At 42.5% G+C, this 21,332-nt stretch overlaps 1 protein-coding gene across 2 annotated transcripts in view; it reads right to left on the bottom strand.

Annotated features, from left to right (window-relative positions):
• Window positions 1-21,332, bottom strand: part of TMEM131 (transmembrane protein 131) — a 185,657-nt gene that overhangs the window by 130,635 nt on the left and 33,690 nt on the right. For both annotated transcript variants that reach the window (XM_048858428.2, XM_048858431.2), the window contains exon 3: window positions 2,745-2,785. In XM_048858428.2, coding sequence (XP_048714385.1) covers window positions 2,745-2,785 — 41 coding nt within the window. The remainder of the gene's footprint in view (window positions 1-2,744; window positions 2,786-21,332) is intronic.

Below are 21,332 nucleotides of genomic sequence, written 5' to 3' on the forward strand. Positions count from 1 at the left end.
GAAATGGCCAAATTCATACACGGCATTGGGGGGAGGGGGTGTAAATGATTTCTCATCTGGACATAGCATATGGGGCACCAGAATTATTCAGGGGGGGATGGGATCCACCTGTCAGATTTCGGAGCTCACATGCTTATGGCCAATACTAAAAAGGGCATTAGTAGATGTCTGGGAACCAAGCTAATTGCTGGCGCCTTGTTGGGGCAGATGTCCAGTGCAGGTATTCGATAGGGAAGGGATTGGGTGATCAGATAAAATGGACTGGTAAAGGATTTAAATTAGGTATTCTTTAAGGAGCAGAAACAGTGGGGTTTGAGGCTTCTATGACTGGTATAGCTGGGAGCCAATCCCCCCTTTATAGTCCCCTTAAATTCCCATTCGAGGGGGAGGATGGCGAGGAAGGGGTGGGCTGTGGACCAGGGTGAGTAAAGGGGGAAAGCTGATGACAGACCTACCCACAGGTATTTGTAAATGATTATGTAATTACCTGCACAGTACATTTTTATTTGCTGGGTACTCCCTGACATTTAGGAATAAATATTACACCATGCAAGAGAAAAGTCCTATTACAGATACCTCATTTGTTCCCCAGGCCAAATTGAATAAAAGTTTTCCTTGTAGCTTCAAAGATGCAACTTTTAAAATATAAAGATGGACAACACATGCATATAAGGTTCTTTGAAAGAATAGAACTTGTGAGTCAGACCAATGCAATCCTACATCCCACAATCCAGGTGTGTGGCAGTTGCTATGATAATTTTGTACAGCAAAATATATGTGAAGATGTATGTAATCTATTTATCAACACTATTTAAAACAAGATTATAACACATGCTTCCCCTTTTGGAAGCTTTATGGAGTGTACTTAATACTGCGTGCATGGCCCTTTTCTGGATTTCTGTTGTCCACTGTTCTAAAGTCAAATATACATATATAAAAAATCATTAAAAAAAGGCATAATGCATAAAAAAAACCTATAAGTAATTCCTGCACCAAAAAGTCCTCCACTTTTTTTTTTTTTTTTTAATTACTACTTCTCTGGTCTTTTAAAGGATATCATTCTGCTTTTAGCTGGAAAAAACTCACCAAAAGACTCTAGTTTCTCAGCCTTTAATGGAAGGGGCAGTGGTGCTGAATCTTTAATGACACCTTTTTCCTCTTGAATGTTTCTCAAGAGTTAAATAACTATTAAAATGTAACAGCTTGAATAAGCCACTTTTTGCTATTAATCACATTTCACTTGCTTTGATTCTCTGATTTCATAGTTATACAAAGTTCTCCAGTAATCCATAGAGTCTTTACAAGGCAGGACTGATAAGAAGAAAACCTTTCAGTTTTTCAGGCTTTTGACCGTCAAACAACAGCAAAAAGGGGACTACACCTCTTTTTCCTGCTAGGTCACCTTTAACAGAACACAATCTACAGGCAGACTCAGTCAAGCCCCATCTCTACTGTGGAGAATTGTTCCCTGATGTACATTTGTCCGTTGTTCAGTCTAGCTGCAAGAGTCCTAAGCTACTGGGCTTCCACCACTTTATTCCCCAAGCTAAGAAATCTAATTGTTAAGACATGCTCCAAGATATTTAGTCTAAATTTTCCATGTTAATGAGACTACTACATGGTGTTACTCTTTTCTTCCTTTGTGAGTTACACACACAGGAATCTCCTAATGGCAGAGGTGTCCACTTACACAACAGAAAACTGACTTAACTGAATTCGCAAAAAGAAAAGGAGTACTTGTGGCACCTTAGAGACTAACCAATTTATTTGAGCATAAGCTTTCGTGAGCTACAGCTCACTTCATCGGATGCATACTGTGGAAAGTGTAGAAGATCTTTTTATACACACAAAGCATGAAAAAATACCTCCCCCCACCACACTCTCCTGCTGGTAATAGCTTATCTAAAGTGATCACTCTCCTTACAATGTGTATGATAATCAAGGTGGGCCACTTCCAGCACAAATCCAGGGTTTAACAAGAATGTCTGAGGGGGGGGTGAAAGGGTAGGAAAAAACAAGGGGAAATAGGTTACCTTGCATAATGACTTAGCCACTCCCAGTCTCTATTCAAGCCTAAGTTAATTGTATCCAATTTGACTTCTGAATTGGAATTCATTTGCAAATTGGATACAATTAACTTAGGCTTGAATAGAGACTGGGAGTGGCTAAGTCATTATGCAAGGTAACCTATTTCCCCTTGTTTTTTCCTACCCCCCCCTCAGACGTTATTGTTAAACCCTGGATTTGTGCTGGAAATGGCCCACCTTGATTATCATACACATTGTAAGGAGAGTGGTCACTTTAGATAAGCTATTACCAACAGGAGAGTGGTCTCTAAGGTGCCACAAGTACTCCTTTTCTTTTTGCGAATACAGACTAACACGGCTGTTACTCTGAAACTTAACTGAATTGTTTTTTATGGGTACAAAGGTGTTCTTTCCTTCTCACTTCTTCAGAATACATGAAGTTAGATGCTCAGTAACAGGATGTTTACTACACATTAGAATGTTTAGTATTTAAAACATTAGCCAACTAAAATTTCTATAATTGAGATAGCAGACATGAAGTTTGAACAGATTACTAAATGAAAGATTACAATATTTGGATTTAAGACAGCTTACTTGTAACAGTGACTTGCACAAAAACAAAATCTATTTTTTTTTCTTTTTTTACATCAAGAATCACAAATTCCCCAGTGGGGAATCTGTTAAAAGTGAACGTCTTACTCTGGAACACAACCTTACCTTTTCTGTTGATATGAGCTGAGGCCAATACTTGTGTCGGTCTATAACAAGAAGAACGAACAGTTAAGGTTGCAATGCTTGATATCAAATATGTTTTCCATATTAAAAAATACAATGCTAACAAGTAATTAGAACAGTCTTTTAAAAGACAGTGGCAAGTTCTGAGTCTGGGGTGGGAAGTCGAAGCCAGTATCTGCCAACTGTCTACCTCCAAGGATATCAACAAGTCAAGCAACTAACAAACACACCAAAGCACCCTGCAATTCTGGTCAGAAATCAAGGAGTCAGTAATGATTCCTGAAATCTTAGGAACATGGAAAACTAGGAGGTATGTAGCAGTTCAGGAAGATTGAAAAGGGAGGAGGAAAAAAAAAATCAGAAAGGGCAACATTTTATGGGCAAGAGAAGAGGGAAGTATGGCCACTCTAACCTACCAAGAGATAACTTGGGGGTAAGAAATGCTCACAAAGGACATTGTATAAATCAAATAAAAGTCAAACATAAGTTGTACAAATAGAAAGTTCAGTTAGCAAATAAGATTGAGCTTCCAATACGTTTATACGTTCCAAGTTCCAATACGTTCCAAGTTTCCAATACGATATCAGAAAACAAGTTTAAAAAGCCCATTTAACCACTAAAAGTAATATACTACAGATAACTCCAAAACAAAATTTGTTATGAAGTCCTTTTAAAGATACAGTCTCTGAAAAGAAAAAATATTCAGTATTAAGGAACTGAATTTTTGCTTTACAAATCTCAGTATTTGATGAATGCCACCATTAAACCAGGATGTCAAGAGTACACAATGACGAGTACTCTTTTCCCTTTTGGATATCCATAGTTTTCAAAAATTTCAAGGGTTTTTTTTTTGTTTTTGTTTTTTAAATCTTTTGGTTATATAGGATTGCAATTGGTGCAAAAATCGCAGACTAGATAGTATGTACATCAAGGATTTATTTGCAAATTCACTTGCTAGACCCTGGTACCAGCTAACAAGCTTTAAACAAACACAGACACACCTTGAAGTATTACAGAGGCAAACTTCCTCCTAAAGTTAAAGCAAATTGTGCTTTCCAGCAACAAGGAATCATACTGTATTTTATTTTACTACACAGCATACTTTGGGTTGATTGACAAATTGAACTACTACTTACTTTTCTGGCAAAAAACAACTACCTTTGTACTATATAGTTGTGGTCTTTAGCTTGTAAGATTTATTCTCTCTCTCAAAACCAGATCTAACTAAACTCTCTGAGCTATGATGTCTGAAAGGCTCTAAGAATTGGTACACAGCTTACTCAGGCTTGGCTAGAAAATTTAATTGTTGCTGAAAGCCCAGATCCAATCTATCTTCCCCCTCCCCAGTTAAAAATGTCTAATCAAAGTGCTAACAGACAACACATTCAGATAAAAGCCTTGGCATCAGGTAAGCCCAGCAGAACATTCCTTCGTAGTCCCCTACCCCACTCTTCCAAAGCATTATTTGCATGAGTGACATCAGCTAGACCCATCCCCTTCCACAATGACCAGCAGGTGTTCTGCTGCTCCCTCAGGTCCTTTTCTTCCTCTACTCCTGAGGAAGCACATGCATAGCCACCCTTTTCTATGACTGGCAGTACAGAGCTGTTGTGCTAGATATTCAACGCATCCACAAGTCCTCTATTGCACCCTATCCAGAAGGAAGCAAAATTGACAACAGCTCAGAAAGCACTTTTGTTTGTCCTAGAGATCTGGGCAACAGGATAGTGTTAGGATATAGATATTCAGGCCTGTCTGTAAAGGCCTATACCCTAAGAATTTAGGTGTATTCTTATCACTTGGCTAGTTATAAAGGTATAAAAGAAAGAATCAAAATCACTGTCTGCCGTTGTAAGAGCCTTCTCTTACTGTGACAGTCTGAGGCCCTGTGCTTAGGCTAAGGCCTTTGGCTAAGCAGCAGAGGCAGCCATAAGCTGGGAAGCAAACGGTCACATCCTCACATTCCAACCTAGTCACACTGAAATAAGGTGCTATTGGGCTGTTAGGAATACAATCCTGTCCTGATAATGCCTATTGCCTCCAGAGAAAGGGAAGTGCCTAGAAGATGTAAAAGGAAACTTAGTTTGATAGCATCCTGTCTGGCAAGAATTCACTTATCAATAGCTGGGATGTGAAATCCTCATTCCTGTGTTTGTTCTATCACTGTAATCCCCATTTCCCTATTGTTTGTCTGCATAATCTCTGTCTGGTTCTGTGATAGTTCCTGTCTGCTGTATAATTAATTTTGCTGGGTGTAAACTAATTAAGGTGGTGGGATATAATTGGTTACATAATCATGTTACAATATGTTAGGATTGGTTAGTTAAATTTCAGGAAAATGATTAGTTAAGGTATAGCTAAGCAGAACTCAAGTTTTACGATATAGTCTGCAGTCAGTCAGGAAGTGTGTGTGTGGGGGGGGGAAATGGGAAAGGGAATGGGGTGGGGAAATTGGAATCATGTTTTGCTAAAGGGGGAAATGGGAACAGGGACACAGGTAAGGCTCTGTGGTGTCAGAGCTGGGAAGGGGGACACTAAGGAAGGAAACTGGAATCATGCTTGCTGGAAGTTCACCCCAATAAACATTGAATAGTTTGCACCTTTGGACTTAGGGTATTGTTGCTCTCTGTTCATGTGAGAAGGACCAGGGAAGTAAGTGGGTGAAGGAATAAGCCCCTTAACAGATAGTATCAGTCCAAGTATTGTACAACCTTCAATCCATTAAACAGCACCATCAACATCATAATATCTTCTATTCAAAGGCTTTAACTAAGCATCACCTATGTCTGAGGAGTGTTAAAATTATTACTATCAATGGATGAACAGAAGTACAGAGATGCCGACTAGCCAATAGTCATAGTGACCAACAGTCTGGGATCGAAGCCAGAGGAGGAAGTTACTCACCTTGTGCAGTAACCATGGTTCTTTGAGATTTATCTCTATGGGTGCTCCACTGTGGGTGTATCTGCACTCCTAATCAGCGAATTTAGGTAGTGGTGTCTGTTCTGCCCGCACATGAGCCCTCCCTCATGGTTATCTAGCACTGCATGGGCAAACCACCCTCAGTTCCCTCTCTACCGCAGAGCCCCTCATCAAGAACTCCAAAGTAGAAGGAAGGAGGGTGGGCTGTGTAGCACGAACAGGGACACATCTTGAAGAACCATTATTACTGCACAAGGTGAGTAACATCCTCTTTGAGTAGGGTCCCTATGGGTGATCCTCTGTAGGTGACTTCACAGCAATATCCCCCATGGAGGCCTGGGGCTTCAGAGTGCAGTCTATTATTGACAATAGTATTGTGTAGCCAAAGATGGCATCAGAGGCTGAGTCTCGAGTGATCATGTAGTGTTCCTCGAAAGTATGGGCAGAGGCGCAGGTCGCTGTCCTGCAGATTTCTGTGATGACGACATCTTTAACAAATGTGACCGAGGTAAAAATGGATCTCATGGAGTGCATGCAGATTCCTGATTGGGCACCAGGTTACACACATGGGAACAGTGGTTAATGCAACTGGAGACCCATTTGGAGAGTCTTTCACTGATATTGCAGAACCTTTGGGTGTTTTCATGAATGAAAGGAAGAGTTTAGGAGACTTCCTAAAGTCCTTAGTCCTGTCCAAATAAAACATTCAGGATCTCCTAACATCAAGTGAATGAAGCATTGCCTCCCTGTTGTCACAATGTTGTTTTAGGGAAAAAGTGGGAAGGTGACTGAGCTGGTGCATATGGATGGACAAGATTATCTTGGGGAGGAATTTCGGGTGTTGCTGCAGGGTGATTTTGTCTTTAAAAAAGACTGAACAGTGGCTGCACCATCACTGCTGCTATTTCCCCTATTCATCGCGCTGAGTCATGCCCTCTAGAAATGCTGCCTTTGTGGACAGGCAGTGGTGCTGGAATGATTTTTATAGTGGGGATGGTGAAGGTGGAAACCCTGTATTTGGGTTAGTACTACTTCAAGATGGGGGGCAGCAGCACCCCCAATTCCAGCACCTATGTGGACAGGTGTAGGAGACAGCAAGTGGCTATAGGTTCAAAGGGTAGTCTAGCTGGGCTTTTCAGAACCAGACAGATCCCACATTGGAGTGGGTGGTCTAACGTGCAGGAAGTCCCATGCCCTTGAAGAATCTGTGTGTTGGATGGGCAAATACTCAGCATCTGTCCACCCAATGGTGTAAGGCTGAATTATGTTTGCTAGATGTACTTTAAGTAAGCTAAGATATAGACCAGTCCTTTTAAGGTCTAGAATATAGTCTAGGAGCAAAAGGATGGAGAAAGATATCAGAGCCACTTGTTTGGAACTGCCTCAAATTTGGAATAATTTCCACTTCTGCAGGTAAGTGAGATGAGCTGTCAATTTCCTAATGTGCAGTAACACCTCACCTGCTCAGAGCATTTGCTTTTTAAGTTTTGGAACTATGAAGGAGCCAAGCCTGGAGCAGGAGGATCTGTAGGTTGAGGTGAAGGATCTGTGATGTTGCACCTCATAATGCTTTATAGAAATACGCTTATGAGTGTAACTATGCTCTAACTGGAATATGTTTTATGTTAGATATGCAATGTAACATATCTTTGCAAAGGTTATGTTCTACTGAATGTATTCATCCTATTCGTATGCATGTATCATTTTTATATCTGAAGTTATGAGCATTAGCTCTATACTTGTATTTAAAGTGTTTGCTGTAGAAAGCAACTAAGGCAGAATTGGTCAACATAGTGTGAAGGGGTTATTAAAGTAAATGGAAGTACTTGGCTAACAATGGACCTCGATAGACGCCAATCCACATCTGAGCTTTCCTGGGAACGTTCGAGCTAACATGTGGGCAATGGCTCGACCTGTAGAGAACTGAGTCATGCATGGACATATGAAAACGGGCTCAGAGGTAGTCTCGGCACATCAGGTGGCAGTTCCCAAGAGGGTTTCTGTGACCCAATCCACCACAGGATCCATCTGTCATTTTGGGAGAGCAGGTGAGCAATAGATTGAGGACGAATTGGAGGATACACTGCCACCTGTCCAAAGTATGTGTACCATACTTGCCTCAGCCAAGAGGAGGCAATCAGTATGACTTTTGCTCTGTCTGTCTGTATCCTCAATAGCACCTTTGACATGAGAGGGAATGGAGGAAAGGTATATAGCAGCTCCCTGCCCCATGTGAAGATGAGAACATCTCCTAAAAACTGTTTCCCCAGTCTGGCTCTGGAGCAGTAGCAGACATCGCTTGTTGCGGTAAGTAGCAAACTGGTCTATTGTCAGGGTTTCCCATAGGTTGGCTATGCCATGACGCACTGCTGGGTTCATCTCCCATTTGTGGTCATATGAGAAATTCTGACAGACAGACTGCTGTCACATTTTGTACCCTGGCAGGTAAGCAGCTGAAATGAGTACATTGTGGTGGGCGCACAAATTCCAAAGTTACAGTGCTTCCATGGAAAGGGAAGGTGATCTGGCACTCTCTTGGCGATTGTCAGATATATGGTCTGTCTTGACTTTTGTGTGAGAAAGTGTGCACTAGCATTTCTGACCGCTCTTAATGCCAAAAGATTGATATGGAGTACCAATTCTGTGGGAGACCACTTGCCCTGGACTTTGCAGTTGTTTAGGTGGGCTCCCCAGCCTATTAGAGAGGCATCTATTGTTAGAATCAGTGTTGGTTGTGTGAATGGGATGCCTGCATGGATGTTGGATGGTTCTTTCCACCAATGCAGGGAGCGTTTGACCCTGAAGGGCATTGACAGCAGCTTGTTTAGCCCATCCTTGTTTGGAGATTAGACAGATCTGAGCCATATCTGTAAACATCTCATGTCAAAAGGGCGTGTGGCATCACAAATGTGCATGCCACCATATGCCCAAGAAGCTAGAGGCAATTCTTAGCTGGTGTTGATGGGCTGGCCCAGACTGTCTATGAGACTCATCAGGGTGCTGAATCTGTGAGGCAAAAGAAATGCTCTCACTTACACTCCGCCAAGCTCAGCGCCAATAAACTCCAGACATTGTACGGGGGGGATCAAGGTTGGTTTCTGTTTATTGAGGTGTAGGCCCAGTTGTACAAATATGCACATGGTCCTCTGGGTGGCTTACAGGGCGTCTTTGAAGGAATGAACCTTGAGAAGGCAGTCGTCCAGGTATGGGTAAATGGCAATACCTAATGTTCGTAGATGTGTCACTACGACGGAGAGGACCTGGGAGAATATCCTGGGTGCAGACAAGGCTGAATGGGAGCATTCTGTACTGAGAATGGTCTCGCCCAAAGGTAAATCGGAAGAATCTCCTGTGGGATGGTCGGACTGAAATGTGGAAGTAGACATTTGTAGGTTGAGGGCTGAGAACCAATCTCCTTGCTCCAGAGATGGCATAATGGCTGCTAGTGTAACCATCTTGAACTTCTGAGCCTTCACCTATCTAGTATGGGTCTCCAACCTCCCTTTCTCTTGAGGATCAGGAAATACCTGGAACAAAACCCCTTGCCTTTGAGGTGAGTGAGGACTAGTACCATGGCCCCTAGGCATAACTGGTGGTCTATTTCCCAACTTAATAGTCTCTCGTGAGAAGAGTCCCTGAAGAAGGATGGGCAGGGAGGGATGTGAAATGGATCAGGTAACCCTTGAAGATAATCTCCAAGACCCACCTGTCAGAGACGATGTTCTCCCAACTCCCGATGGAGAGAGTCAGGCGACTTCTGAAGGGATGTGGAAAGTCTGTACGTAGCAGCTATTGTTGTTGCAAGGAGTGGTTGGGGTCTTTCACCACAGCTAGGGGAATTCACAGAGCATCATCCACCCTCTTAGTGAGATCTTGGAAAAGCTTAAAATCATCAGCTAATAGTGGAAGATGGCGCATTACCACCTTATCTGGTGAGGAGGAAGAGATGTTCATCGGTTGAGTAGTTTCCACCTCTAGTCTGGCCTCCTGCTCCTCGAAAGTTTCTTCCTGGGGCTCTGAATACAGAGGCCATAGGGGGAACGTCTGGTGGTCTCCCTGTGGAAGACACCAGAAGTCTGAGAAGTCACAGTAAGGCCACTGGAGGGATGGGGGGGGGGGGAAGTACCCACAGGTGACCATATCAGGAAGACTGGAGAGCGGAGGATGGGTATAGCAGAAGAGGTCCCAGATACTGTATAATGGTGGGTTATGGTATGAGACCAGAAAGAAATTGTCATCCTGATCACGGTCTGGTTCCCCGCTGGAGGAGAGTGGGGCTGATAGGGTCGCTGGAGCTGAATGCCCCGGTGCCACTGAGGACTGAGACATGCTCAGATTCCAGAGCTCTGGTACTGAGTAGCGGGAACTACTGTTCCTCTGCAATCACAAGGTCCCTGGAGAAACGGAACTTGTGTGATTCCACTGTTGCAATCAGTACCATCAGGGATTGCCGGTGCTGACTCATCTGTACTGATGATCTTTTATGGAGAGTGCATTATGACAAGGGCTGCTTTGTGCCAAGGATTTTTCTGTTGGTACCAATTTTGTAGAGAGGGTATGGTCTCTATTCTTATCTTCAGCAGGCAGTGCCACCACTTCAGAGCCTTTGCTCCTCAGGTCTTTAGGCATTAAAGCAGAGTTTGTACCCAATGGTCCTTGTGTTTTCTGGGTACCGTGTTTTGGAGCCATTGGTGCACAGGCGACTGAATGTGCCAGGAGTCTCCTCTGGCTGCTCAAGAGCTCGGTTTGAGGGCTTGCCGCCCTTTCTCTAGATGCTTTGCCAGGGGAAAAATCAGCTGACTTTCTCTGCAATTCTCCCTCTCTGGAGGTTGAGGGCTCCAGGGACAATCTTTGTCCTGGAGAATAGTCATGACCGGGGGGTCAGATGCTGGTGTGACAGGGCGGACCAGGCTCAGAGGCCCCCGCTGGAGGCCTCAGGGTCCTGCCACATCTGTCCCATGAAAAACAGCGGAGCTAAGTCCTCTGGACAGCCTAGAGAGATTGTGAAAGGCTAGGCAATCAGAGAGGCTGCAGGGAGACCCAATCAAGGCCCAGGAGAGCCATATAAAAAGGAGCTACAGAGTCAGACAGTTCCGTGCTGAAGCTGAAGGAGTACAGATGGTGCTCTTGGCTGGCCAAAGGTAACTGCAGCATCACAGGCCTGGTCTACATTACGGGGTTAGGTCGAATTTAGCCACATTAGGTCGACTTAAAAATGACTGCATCCACACAACCAACCCCATTCCATCGACCTAAAGGGCTCTTAAAATCAACTTCTGTACTCCTCCCCGATGAGGAGAGTAGCGCTAAAATCGACCTTGCTGGGTCGAATTTGGAGTAGTGCGGATGCAAATCGATGGTATTGGCTTCCAGGAGCTATCCTAGAGTGCTCCACTGTGACCGTTCTGGACTGCACTTTGAACTCCGATGCACTAGCCAGATACACAGGGAAAGCCCATTCCTAATATCTGATTTGTGTCCATTTATCCTTTTATGTAGGGAGAGTCCAGTTTGGCCGATGTACATAGCAGAGGGACATTACTGGCACATGATGGCGTATATTACATTGGTGGACGTGCAGGTAAATGAACCGGTGATGGTATGGCTGATCTGGTTAGGTCCTGTGACAGTGTCGGTGGTATAGATATGTGGGCAGAGTTGGCATCGAGGTTTGTTGCATGGAGTGGTTCCTGAGTTAGAGTTACTATGGTGCCGTGTGTCATTGGCTGGTGAGAATATGCTTTATGTTGGTGGGTTGTCTGTGGGTGAAGACTGGTCTGCCTCCCAAGGCCTGTGAAAGTGAGGGATCGTTGTCCAGGATGGGTTGTAGATCACTGACGATGTGTTGGAGAGGTATATATTTATTTTATAATTATATGGTAAAAATGAGAAAGTATGCAATTTTTCTATAACAGTGTGCTGCGAGACTTCTGTATTTTTATGTCTGATTGTGTAAGCAAGTGGTTTTTAAACTGAGGTGAAACCTGGGGGTACACAAAACAAATCAGACTCCTGAAAGGGGTACAGTAATTTGGAAAGGTTGACAGCCACTACTTTAGAGGTAGTGCAAAAGGATCAGAAACTCTAAGTGTTTACTTTATAGTTCTTCTATCAAGTATAAAGAGAGGTAAGTAAGCAAACTGCTGTCTCAGGACAAGGGAAGGTGAGAAGAATTGGAGTGTGGTTCACCCGCACAGTGCAAGATAGCCTCGAGGGAGACCACGAGAGAGGTAGAGTGCCTGTGCAGGCGGAATGGACACTGCTACCTAAATTCTCTGATTAAAGGTGCAGGGACACAGATTCATCTAAAGTAAAGCACCCATAGGGACACTACTAAAAGAAGAATCTTCACTTTCAATCCCTTGTTCTGATCACTAGATGGTACTGCCTCTGAACTGAGTCATATGGTGGCTTAGTAAAAACTTGACAAAACCTCTGAATGATGCCACTGGATGATGACATCTGGCAGGGTTAGGTCCAGTAACAAGACTGCTGAGAAAGACTTACCCAAAACTATCCCATCCTTGCCAACCAGCCCTAGCTGTCACATAACTAATAGGAGCAAGTTTTATGATGCCTTTATTCTTCAGCAGATAATATAATCTTAAGTGAGCCAATTTCCAAACTTAAACAAGAAACCTGATGTCAGTCTTGAACCAAGATCTTTTAGACCAATTTGCAGCCAGGAGCAAATGTTGGCTAGAATTAAACTTCTGAACATAGAGGAATAAATGGAGATGTTCCTTCAACTTATTTGAACTACTGAATAATAAGTACTTCTGTAGCTACTGCCATAAGTTATGTCTTCTACTCCACTTGTAATTAAATGTCTTATATATACACACAAATTTCTTATCTTAGGCTTTAAAACTAAATTTAACAGGTTATGATGCTTCATACACTAAAACAGATCGTAAACTTTGTATATCACTGAACAGAACACTGAACAGATTCTCAATATATTAAAATTGTAAACAGGAAGCAAAACCAAAGATCACTAAGATTGACATTTATACAGAAAAGTGTTCTTTTGACTGCCTGGGTTAAATGTAATACATGTAAAATGAGACTCAAATCTCAATGATTGTTTTGAAATCAAGGTGAACTAGGGTAAAATGATACCAAGGCAACGTGAACAGCTCATGAGCATAACTAAATCATTGCACAACTAAAGCAAATGTAAATCTGATGTAGCAGCTTCTATAATTGACATTTCATAAAACTGATTAGTAATCTGTGTAGTCCTGCAAAATCCATAATATATACAGATGCATAACACGAATCTTTTCAATTACATACTCTCTTTTTGGGCAAATTTTTTCTTCCAGCGTCAAATAAATTTGTGGGTGTTCTGTGTTGGAGCTTGGCATGCTCTTTTTCCTGTCTGACTGGGTCCACCTCTCCACCAGCTGTCAGCATGACTGCCAAGAACTAAAACTCTGTATCAGTTATTCCTTCCCAATCCAGACTTTAAAGGGAAGGGACAGTGCTGAGTTGCAAGAAATATTGTTCCCTATCCCACACATTTTTACTATACATACAAAATATATCCCTCTTTCCTGAAAGAGATTCATCAATGAGAGCATATCATTAGCATAAAAAATTTAAAGGAAACATTTGTGAAATCTCACCTACGCAGGAGAAAAGGTAATTATAAAATGCAAAGTTACAATGGCACAGTTAGCACTGTCCAGGATGAAGTTTGCACCTGGTCAAAGTTAAAAATAATGAGATGTATGTAAGCTTCTAGAAGTTACACAGTAAATGAATGCCATTTAGCAAACCTGACCATGTCATTTCTGGACGTAGATCTCTTCTTTCACTTAGAAATAAAAGGCTCCTTTTAACCAGTCTTCTGTGGCAGTAGTTTTATCATAACGACCACCTAATGATAAGCATTTTTTGCACAAACTAATATTAACTGTTTGTCAATTAATGGGATACTGGTTTACTCCAAGATAACTTCAAACTCTGCCTTTTGAGCTAACCATCTAGACAAATACAAAAAAGTTTTACTCCACAATAGTTTTTGTTGTCAACAATTCCAAGATGTGTTCATCTTTACTTTTAGCAGCTATGCCTCCCAAACACAAAAGTAATTTAGTGGGAAAAGAATTCTTACGTCTAGGTGAAATGAGGAGAAAATTATTTATCTGATAAAGATAAACCAAGTGGGGTTTGGTTCTAATGGTCGCTTACTTAATGGACACTGGAAGCTGTTAAACAGTAGAGATGACATTTTATGTCTAATAAAACTTGAGATGATACTATCTTTTGAGAGAGAATGTTATTGCTTCAGAATGCTAGAAACTTAATTGCAAATTTAGTTTCTAACATCAATCATAAATCAGCCCCAGGCCTCCGCCCATCATCCATCTTCAAGCTAGAGACTTTCACCAGTTGCCTTATCACATTTAAATGTACTCTTGTGCAAATATTACTCCTGGGGAAATTTTATGCCACTGTGTACACACATAATTAATGTGCCATGCATATTCTCCTTCCTCCCACCCCCGGCAGAAAATAACTTCTGCCGAAAAGTTTTGCACACCAGAGGGCACTGTGGCACTAGAACAGAGCAGCTGATCCCCAGCCAGCCCCAGCTATCATAGGGAAGAGAAAGAGGCTGCAGTGCCTTCTTCACACCGGCTGTCGGTCCAGGTCAGGAGACAGGGGATATGTGGAGACAGACAGAAAGGGGAACATGGGGCTGTTGGAGGGGTCACAGACAGGGTTCATAAGAGCTAGTGGTGGACAGACTGGGGTAGGGGCTGAATGGGAATGCAGGTGCAGGGCCACAGGGGGGAGGGAGGTGCTGTGCCACAGGGGGATTGGAGAGAGGATACAGGGCCACATGAGGGAATGGGGCTGGCTGAGCGGGCACACAGACACTTGGGGACAGGCGGTGCAGAACACATGGGGGAATGGGGGTGGCTGAGTGCGGGCACAGACAATATGGATGGGGGGAGGGGGTGCAGATATACATGGGGGAAAGGGCCAGATGTGGCTGACTGAATTGGAGAGACCAGAGGTCAGTCAGGGTTGCATGGCGGAAGATCCCTAACAATCCCTCCCCACCTCCATGTCCAAAAAAACCTGTTCCATTCTTTTCCCACCCATACTCAACAACCCTCCAAGCTCACACCCAGTCTCCTTCCCAACAATTACTTCCCTCTCCCTCAGCTCTTCCATTACCCAACTCTCCCAAGCCTTTGCACTGCTTCTGAGGGGTGCAGGAAATATAGTTCTGTATTGTAGTTTAAATTAATTATTAATAGACAACTGAGTAATATGCCTAATAAGGAGTCTATTTGTCAAAAAAAATGTCCTGAATCTTTGTCATCTGTATTGTTTCAAACATACTTGCTGACAGGTATTTTGAAATAAATTACCAAAACTAATTGAAACTGGTGTGATTATAATGTGTTATTTTGACAAATAAAATATGCAGAAATTTAAAATATTGTGCGCATAATTCTTGGCACAGAATTCCCCCAAGAGTAATATACGAATTGCAACAACATGGACTTCAGTTGAACTTAACCTAAATCCACCCTTTCATCCTATATAGGTACAGGTGGTCAGGTGCACTCCAAATCAGGCTAAGTATCAATCCTTGTATTCAGGCCCAGTGCTGGAGATAGCCATCAGCAATATGCAGGACCCAGATTGAAGGGAAGAGGAGTAGGTGAAGCATCAGTTTACATCATCACTGAAAGTGACCTATTAGGGGTGGGGAAGTAAGAGTTAGCAGTGAAGTGTTCAAGGCACTGGGAAGCTGCCAAGCAGGGCCTACATGTATACTTGCTCCCCTATCTGTTTTTTGAGGGGATGGGAAGTCCTTGCCTTTTTTACACAGGCTGGCAGTATTGGTAGAGTGAATAGAACAGAGCTGGTTCTCTGAAATGCATATGGAAGGTGTCTTCCAGCTGTTATCAAGAGGATATATATGAGGAAAGACTAGTGAGGTTTCCAGCTTACATATTGGTAAGCTGGAGCACACCTAGGGTGACCAGATGTCCCAATTTTATAGGGACAGTCCCGATATTCAGGGCTTTTTCATATATAGGGACATATTACCCCTCACCCCTCTCCTGATTTTTCACGCTTGCTATCTAGTCACACTAAGCACCCCATATGGAGGTGAATAAGTACTCAGATCTCAAGCTGTAAAATGTTAGTCTCTGGCTCATAGTGGGACTGTGGACTGGACAAAGAAAGGTGGGCAAAGTAAGGGGGTGTCTGGCCTAAAGCTAGCGAGTGGCTGGATTATGGGGTGGAGTTAAGGTTGGTGTTGGAACCATAGCTGCAAGTCTCCAGAGTTCCTGGCTTTAGATTTAATATAATAATTCCAGAGTTCCTGGCTTTATATCTAGTTAAAGGGCACTAGAATCTTAAGACTTGTCTGAAAGTTTCCTCTGGTTTTTGCTTTTAAAAAATGAAGTCTCTCCCCTTCATGCTAATGTTTTCAAGCTCCAAAACAGCTAAACAGATTATTTACTGAAACCTTTGTTTCTTCAGTGGTGATTGTATGAGTAACAGGCTCTTTTGGCAGCGCTTGATTTCCAGTAAGCTTCAAATGATGTATTCAGGGGGACTGCAAGCTTGTGTCCATAAGAAGAAGAAATATCTGAGGCCTCAGAAAATTATAGGTTTTACAGGTATGATCTGTACAGCTTGCGAGTACCATAAGCATACTATTTCTGGCCTCACGAGCCCATTGCAATGGTAGTCACAGCATTTATAAAGGAACTTTGTAAAACTTCATTGAAATGGCACTTGCAATGCTTACGCTTTCTGGAAGAGCTCAAGAGCTGAGACTTAAAATATTCACGTGCTTTATCACACTGTCTTGAGAACAAATCACCGTAGAAGCCATTTTGACACTTCTTCACTTGAATGTCTCTAGAACACTGGAGAGCAAGTAAGTAGTAGAGACCCCGAACACCAATATCCGAGGCAAAATGCTCCCTCCGTCAGGAAACTTTTGCAAGTTTTTTTTAAACTAATGGAAAATATTTTCACAATATCACAATAGGGTAATTTAATAAAAGGGCATCTGTTTTGAGTCCCTGATGTAGGTTTCATGTTTCAAAATAACCCAACATTCAAGAGGATGCATATTCAACTCTCTGGTTGACTCCAAGCGTTGGACTTTTTCAACAAGATGTCTCTGGAAAAGTGGTAGGATGGTGGCAATAATATTAAATAATCCTGTGGTCCACAGCTGAATTTTTCTAACACTAGTACCTACTTTTAGGCATCTAAATAAAAGTGACCTGATTATCATAACTGCTGAGCACTTGCAGCTCTCAAAAGGAGCCTTTTATTTCAATGCACCAGTTCTCAGAATATTTCGTCCTGTCTTACTGGTATAAGTACTAATGAACCTGAACTTTCCATGCACATGTGTGTGAGCTCCCCAAACAGATTTCTGCCCTAGCAGTACACATCTCAAAAATAAAAATGCATGATTTGCACCTTGAAATATCTGAAACTGATAGATAAAATATTACTTACCCTGGTAAACAGAATGATTCAGAAATTCACATTTCTAATCAGAAATAGGAACTTCCTAACATGGCCCTGAATTCTAAAAAAAAAAGCAATGTCGGCTTTATTTTTAAACTTTTCTATCTCAGATTGGGGCGCTCACTTTTGCAGTGCTGAATTAAGCATAAAGCATTTGATTCTGTAATTACCTCCCACCCTCAAGATTACAAATCCCATAATATCTAGTTCATGGAGTCTTTCTTCCCTAGAAACATAAGGCCCCTGTGAGTGAGGTTGAGAAGAGTAGCAACTTGAGGAAAGGAAAGAAAAGCTATTTAAAAGTGTCACTGTAGGCACCCTACTATGGTGATTAGTGCAGTACAAGAATCTAAAGACAACCTTTGCAAAATTGGGAGATGGGATGGGTGGGAGGAAGGTGAACTGCCGTATTCAAAACAAAAACATTGTCTTAATTACTCAAAGATGTCCCTATAATATTCCCTGCCAAATTAAGTCTAATTAAGCGTTAAAAAAACCTGTTTCTATTAGTAGAGAATACAAAAAAAAATCAGATAAGAACTCAGAATATAAATCTGCTAATTTTTTCCTTCAATATTCAGCTGATCTAGAGAAGTCAGAGAAATTTTATTTAAAGGACTACAAACTTCCTTTCATTCACCAGTGAATATCTTCCTAGTATCTAGGATGGAAAACATGTGGAGACAACTACAAATGAAATAAATGCCATAAAGCATGTCAGCCCAATTGGACTTTTAAAATCAAAATTCTTGCAACTAAGGGTTTGTACACACTACCACATGTCAGTATAATTTATGTCACTCGAGGGTGTGAATAAGCCACCCCTATGAGTGACATAAATTACGACGACCTAGTTGCCAGTGTGGACAGCACCGTGTCAGCAGGAGAAGTTCTCCTACTGACATAGCTACTGCCTCTCGCAGAGATGGTTTTATTATTTATTGGCATAGCTGTGCCACTGTAGCGCTTCTAGCATAGACTACACTGAGAGTCACCCCCGGTATTATTTAAGCAGCAAAACAAATATGCCCAAATGTTAACTCTGCTCCCACTGATGTCAATAGTAAAGCTCCCATTCCAATGGTGAGCACTTTTGGAAATCCCACCCTTAATTTTCTAAACAGAATCAGAAAATCCTTCATTAATCCTTCAGCTTACAAGAAGTGGAAGGTTGGACATATGACCAGGGAAGAGTATAAAAATACTGCTCGGGCATGTAGGAATGAAATCAGGAGGGCCAAATCGCACCTGGAGCTGCAGCTAGCCAGAGATGTTAAGAGTAACAAGAAGGGTTTCTTCAGGTATGTTGGCAACAAGAAGAAAGCCAAGGAAAGCGTGGGCCCCTTAATGAATGAGGGAGGCAACCTAGTGACAGAGGATGTGGAAAAAGCTAATGTACTCAATGCTTTTTTTGCCTCTGTCTTCACGAACAAGGTCAGCTCCCAGACTGCTGCGCTGGGCATCAGAAAATGGGGAAGAGATGGCCAGCCCTCTGTGGAGATAGAGGTGGTTAGGGACTATTTAGAAAAGCTGGACGTGCACAAGTCCATGGGGCCGGACGAGTTGCATCCGAGAGTGCTGAAGGAATTGGCGGCTGTGATTGCAGAGCCATTGGCCATTATCTTTGAAAACTCGTGGCGAACGGGGGAAGTCCCGGATGACTGGAAAAAGGCTAATGTAGTGCCAATCTTTAAAAAAGGGAAGAAGGAGGATCCTGGGAACTACAGGCCAGTCAGCCTCACCTCAGTCCCCAGAAAAATCATGGAGCAGGTCCTCAAAGAATCAATCCTGAAGCACTTACATGAGAGGAAAGTGATCAGGAACAGTCAGCATGGATTCACCAAGGGAAGGTCATGCCTGACTAATCTAATCGCCTTCTATGATGAGATTACTGGTTCTGTGGATGAAGGGAAAGCAGTGGATGTATTGTTTCTTGACTTTAACAAAGCTTTTGACACTGTCTCCCACAGTATTCTTGTCAGCAAATTAAAGAAGTATGGGCTGGATGAATGCACTATAAGGTGGGTAGAAAGCTGGCTAGATTGTCGGGCTCAACGGGTAGTGATCAATGGCTCCATGTCTAGTTGGCAGCCGGTATCAAGTGGAGTGCCCCAAGGGTCGGTCCTGGGGCCGGTTTTGTTCAATATCTTCATAAATGATCTGGAGGATGGTGTGGATTGCACTCTCAGCAAATTTGCGGATGATACTAAACTGGGAGGAGTGGTAGATACGCTGGAGGGCAGGGATAGGATACAGAGGGACCTAGACAAATTGGAGGATTGGGCCAAAAGAAATCTGATGAGGTTCAATAAGGATAAGTGCAGGGTCCTGCACTTAGGACGGAAAAACCCAATGCACCGCTACAGACTAGGGACCGAATGGCTAGGCAGCAGTTCTGCGGAAAAGGACCTGGGGTGACAGTGAACGAGAAGCTGGATATGAGTTAGCAGTGTGCCCTTGTTGCCAAGAAGGCCAATGGCATTTTGGGATGTATAAGTAGGGGCATAGCGAGCAGATCGAGGGACGTGATCGTTCCCCTCAATTTGACATTGGTGAGGCCTCATCTGGAGTACTGTGTCCAGTTTTGGACCCCACACTACAAGAAGGATGTGGATAAATTGGAGAGAGTCCAGCGAAGGGCAACAAAAATGATTAGGGGTCTGGAACACATGACTTATGAGGAGAGGCTGAGGGAACTGGGATTGTTTAGTCTGTGGAAGAGAAGAATGAGGGGGGATTTGATAGCTGCTTTCAACTACCTGAGAGGTGGTTCCAGAGAGGATGGTTCTAGACTATTCTCAGTGGTAGAAGAGGACAGGACAAGGAGTAATGGTCTCAAGTTGCAGTGGGGGAGGTTTAGGTTGGATATTAGGAAAAACTTTTTCTCTAGGAGGGTGGTGAAACACTGGAATGCGTTACCTAGGGAGAACCTCCTTCCTTAGAAGTTTTTAAGGTCAGGCTTGACAAAGCCCTGGCTGGGATGATTTAATTGGAGATTGGTCCTGCTTTTGAACAGGGGGTTGGACTAGATGACCTCCTGAGGTCCCTTCCAACCCTGATATTCTATGATTCTAATATTTACAAATCTTAAGGAGTCAGTTATACTAACTGCCATTTTCTTTCTACTGGTCCTTTTTAGATAATATGACTTCCTACAAGCACTTGGCTGCATAAAATTCCAAAAAAATGTTAGGCTTCTAGATGAAGGTCAGTTTTGACATAAGAACCCAGTCTGAGAAAGTGCTGAACAATGAAAACCTTTACATACAATCCAAAGTGAAAGCCTAAACAAAATGAATAAAAAGGACAAATAGTCAAAAGGAAACAAAAAGTATATAAAAACCTATACTCAGCTAATGATTGCTGCTGAAACAGCTTGATTTCTCTTAAAAACAACAAGGAGTCCGGTAGCACCTTAAAGACTAACAGATTTATTTGGGCATAAGCTTTCGTGGGTTAAAAAACCCACTTCTTCAGATGAAGCTTATGCCCAAATAAATCTGTTAGTCTTTAAGGTGCCACCAGACTCCTTTTTGTTTTTGTGGATACAGACTAACACGGCTACCCCCGATACTTGATTTCTCTTGACAGTTTGGGAAATATATCTGTCAATGTATTAATTCCTTTTTTTATTAATAGCATTTATGATTGTAGCTTTCAGCCTGGATTAGAACTTCCCTTTTCTAGCAGGCACAGACTACAGGTATGTCTACACCACAGGCACTGCTAAGGCACTGCAGCTGTGTCATGTAGCACTGTAGTGTAGATTCTTCCTACGATGACACAAGGGGATTTTCTGTCAATGCACTTAATCTACCTTTGTGAAGCAGTGTCAGAGCGTGTTTTAAGAGCAGGCTCCAAACAAACAGAGCCACTTCATTACCAGAAACTTTAGACATTAGTTGAAGGAGTAGGGGCAGGGGAAAGAGGCTTTGGCTTCTCCAAGGACACTGACCAAAACCCAGGCACTCAGTGGTGAGGACATGAAGACAGATTTGCATTCAGGTATTTATGATTTTGCATAGATCTGTAACTCTCCTGTATTAAGAGTAAAATGTGCACCTGTTTAAGACGCTCCTGTGCAAAGCCTGTGTTCCTTTACTTTACCTGCCATAT

Source organism: Caretta caretta, chromosome 1 (assembly GCF_965140235.1).
Source record: "Caretta caretta isolate rCarCar2 chromosome 1, rCarCar1.hap1, whole genome shotgun sequence".
Taxonomy (NCBI): domain Eukaryota; kingdom Metazoa; phylum Chordata; order Testudines; family Cheloniidae; genus Caretta; species Caretta caretta.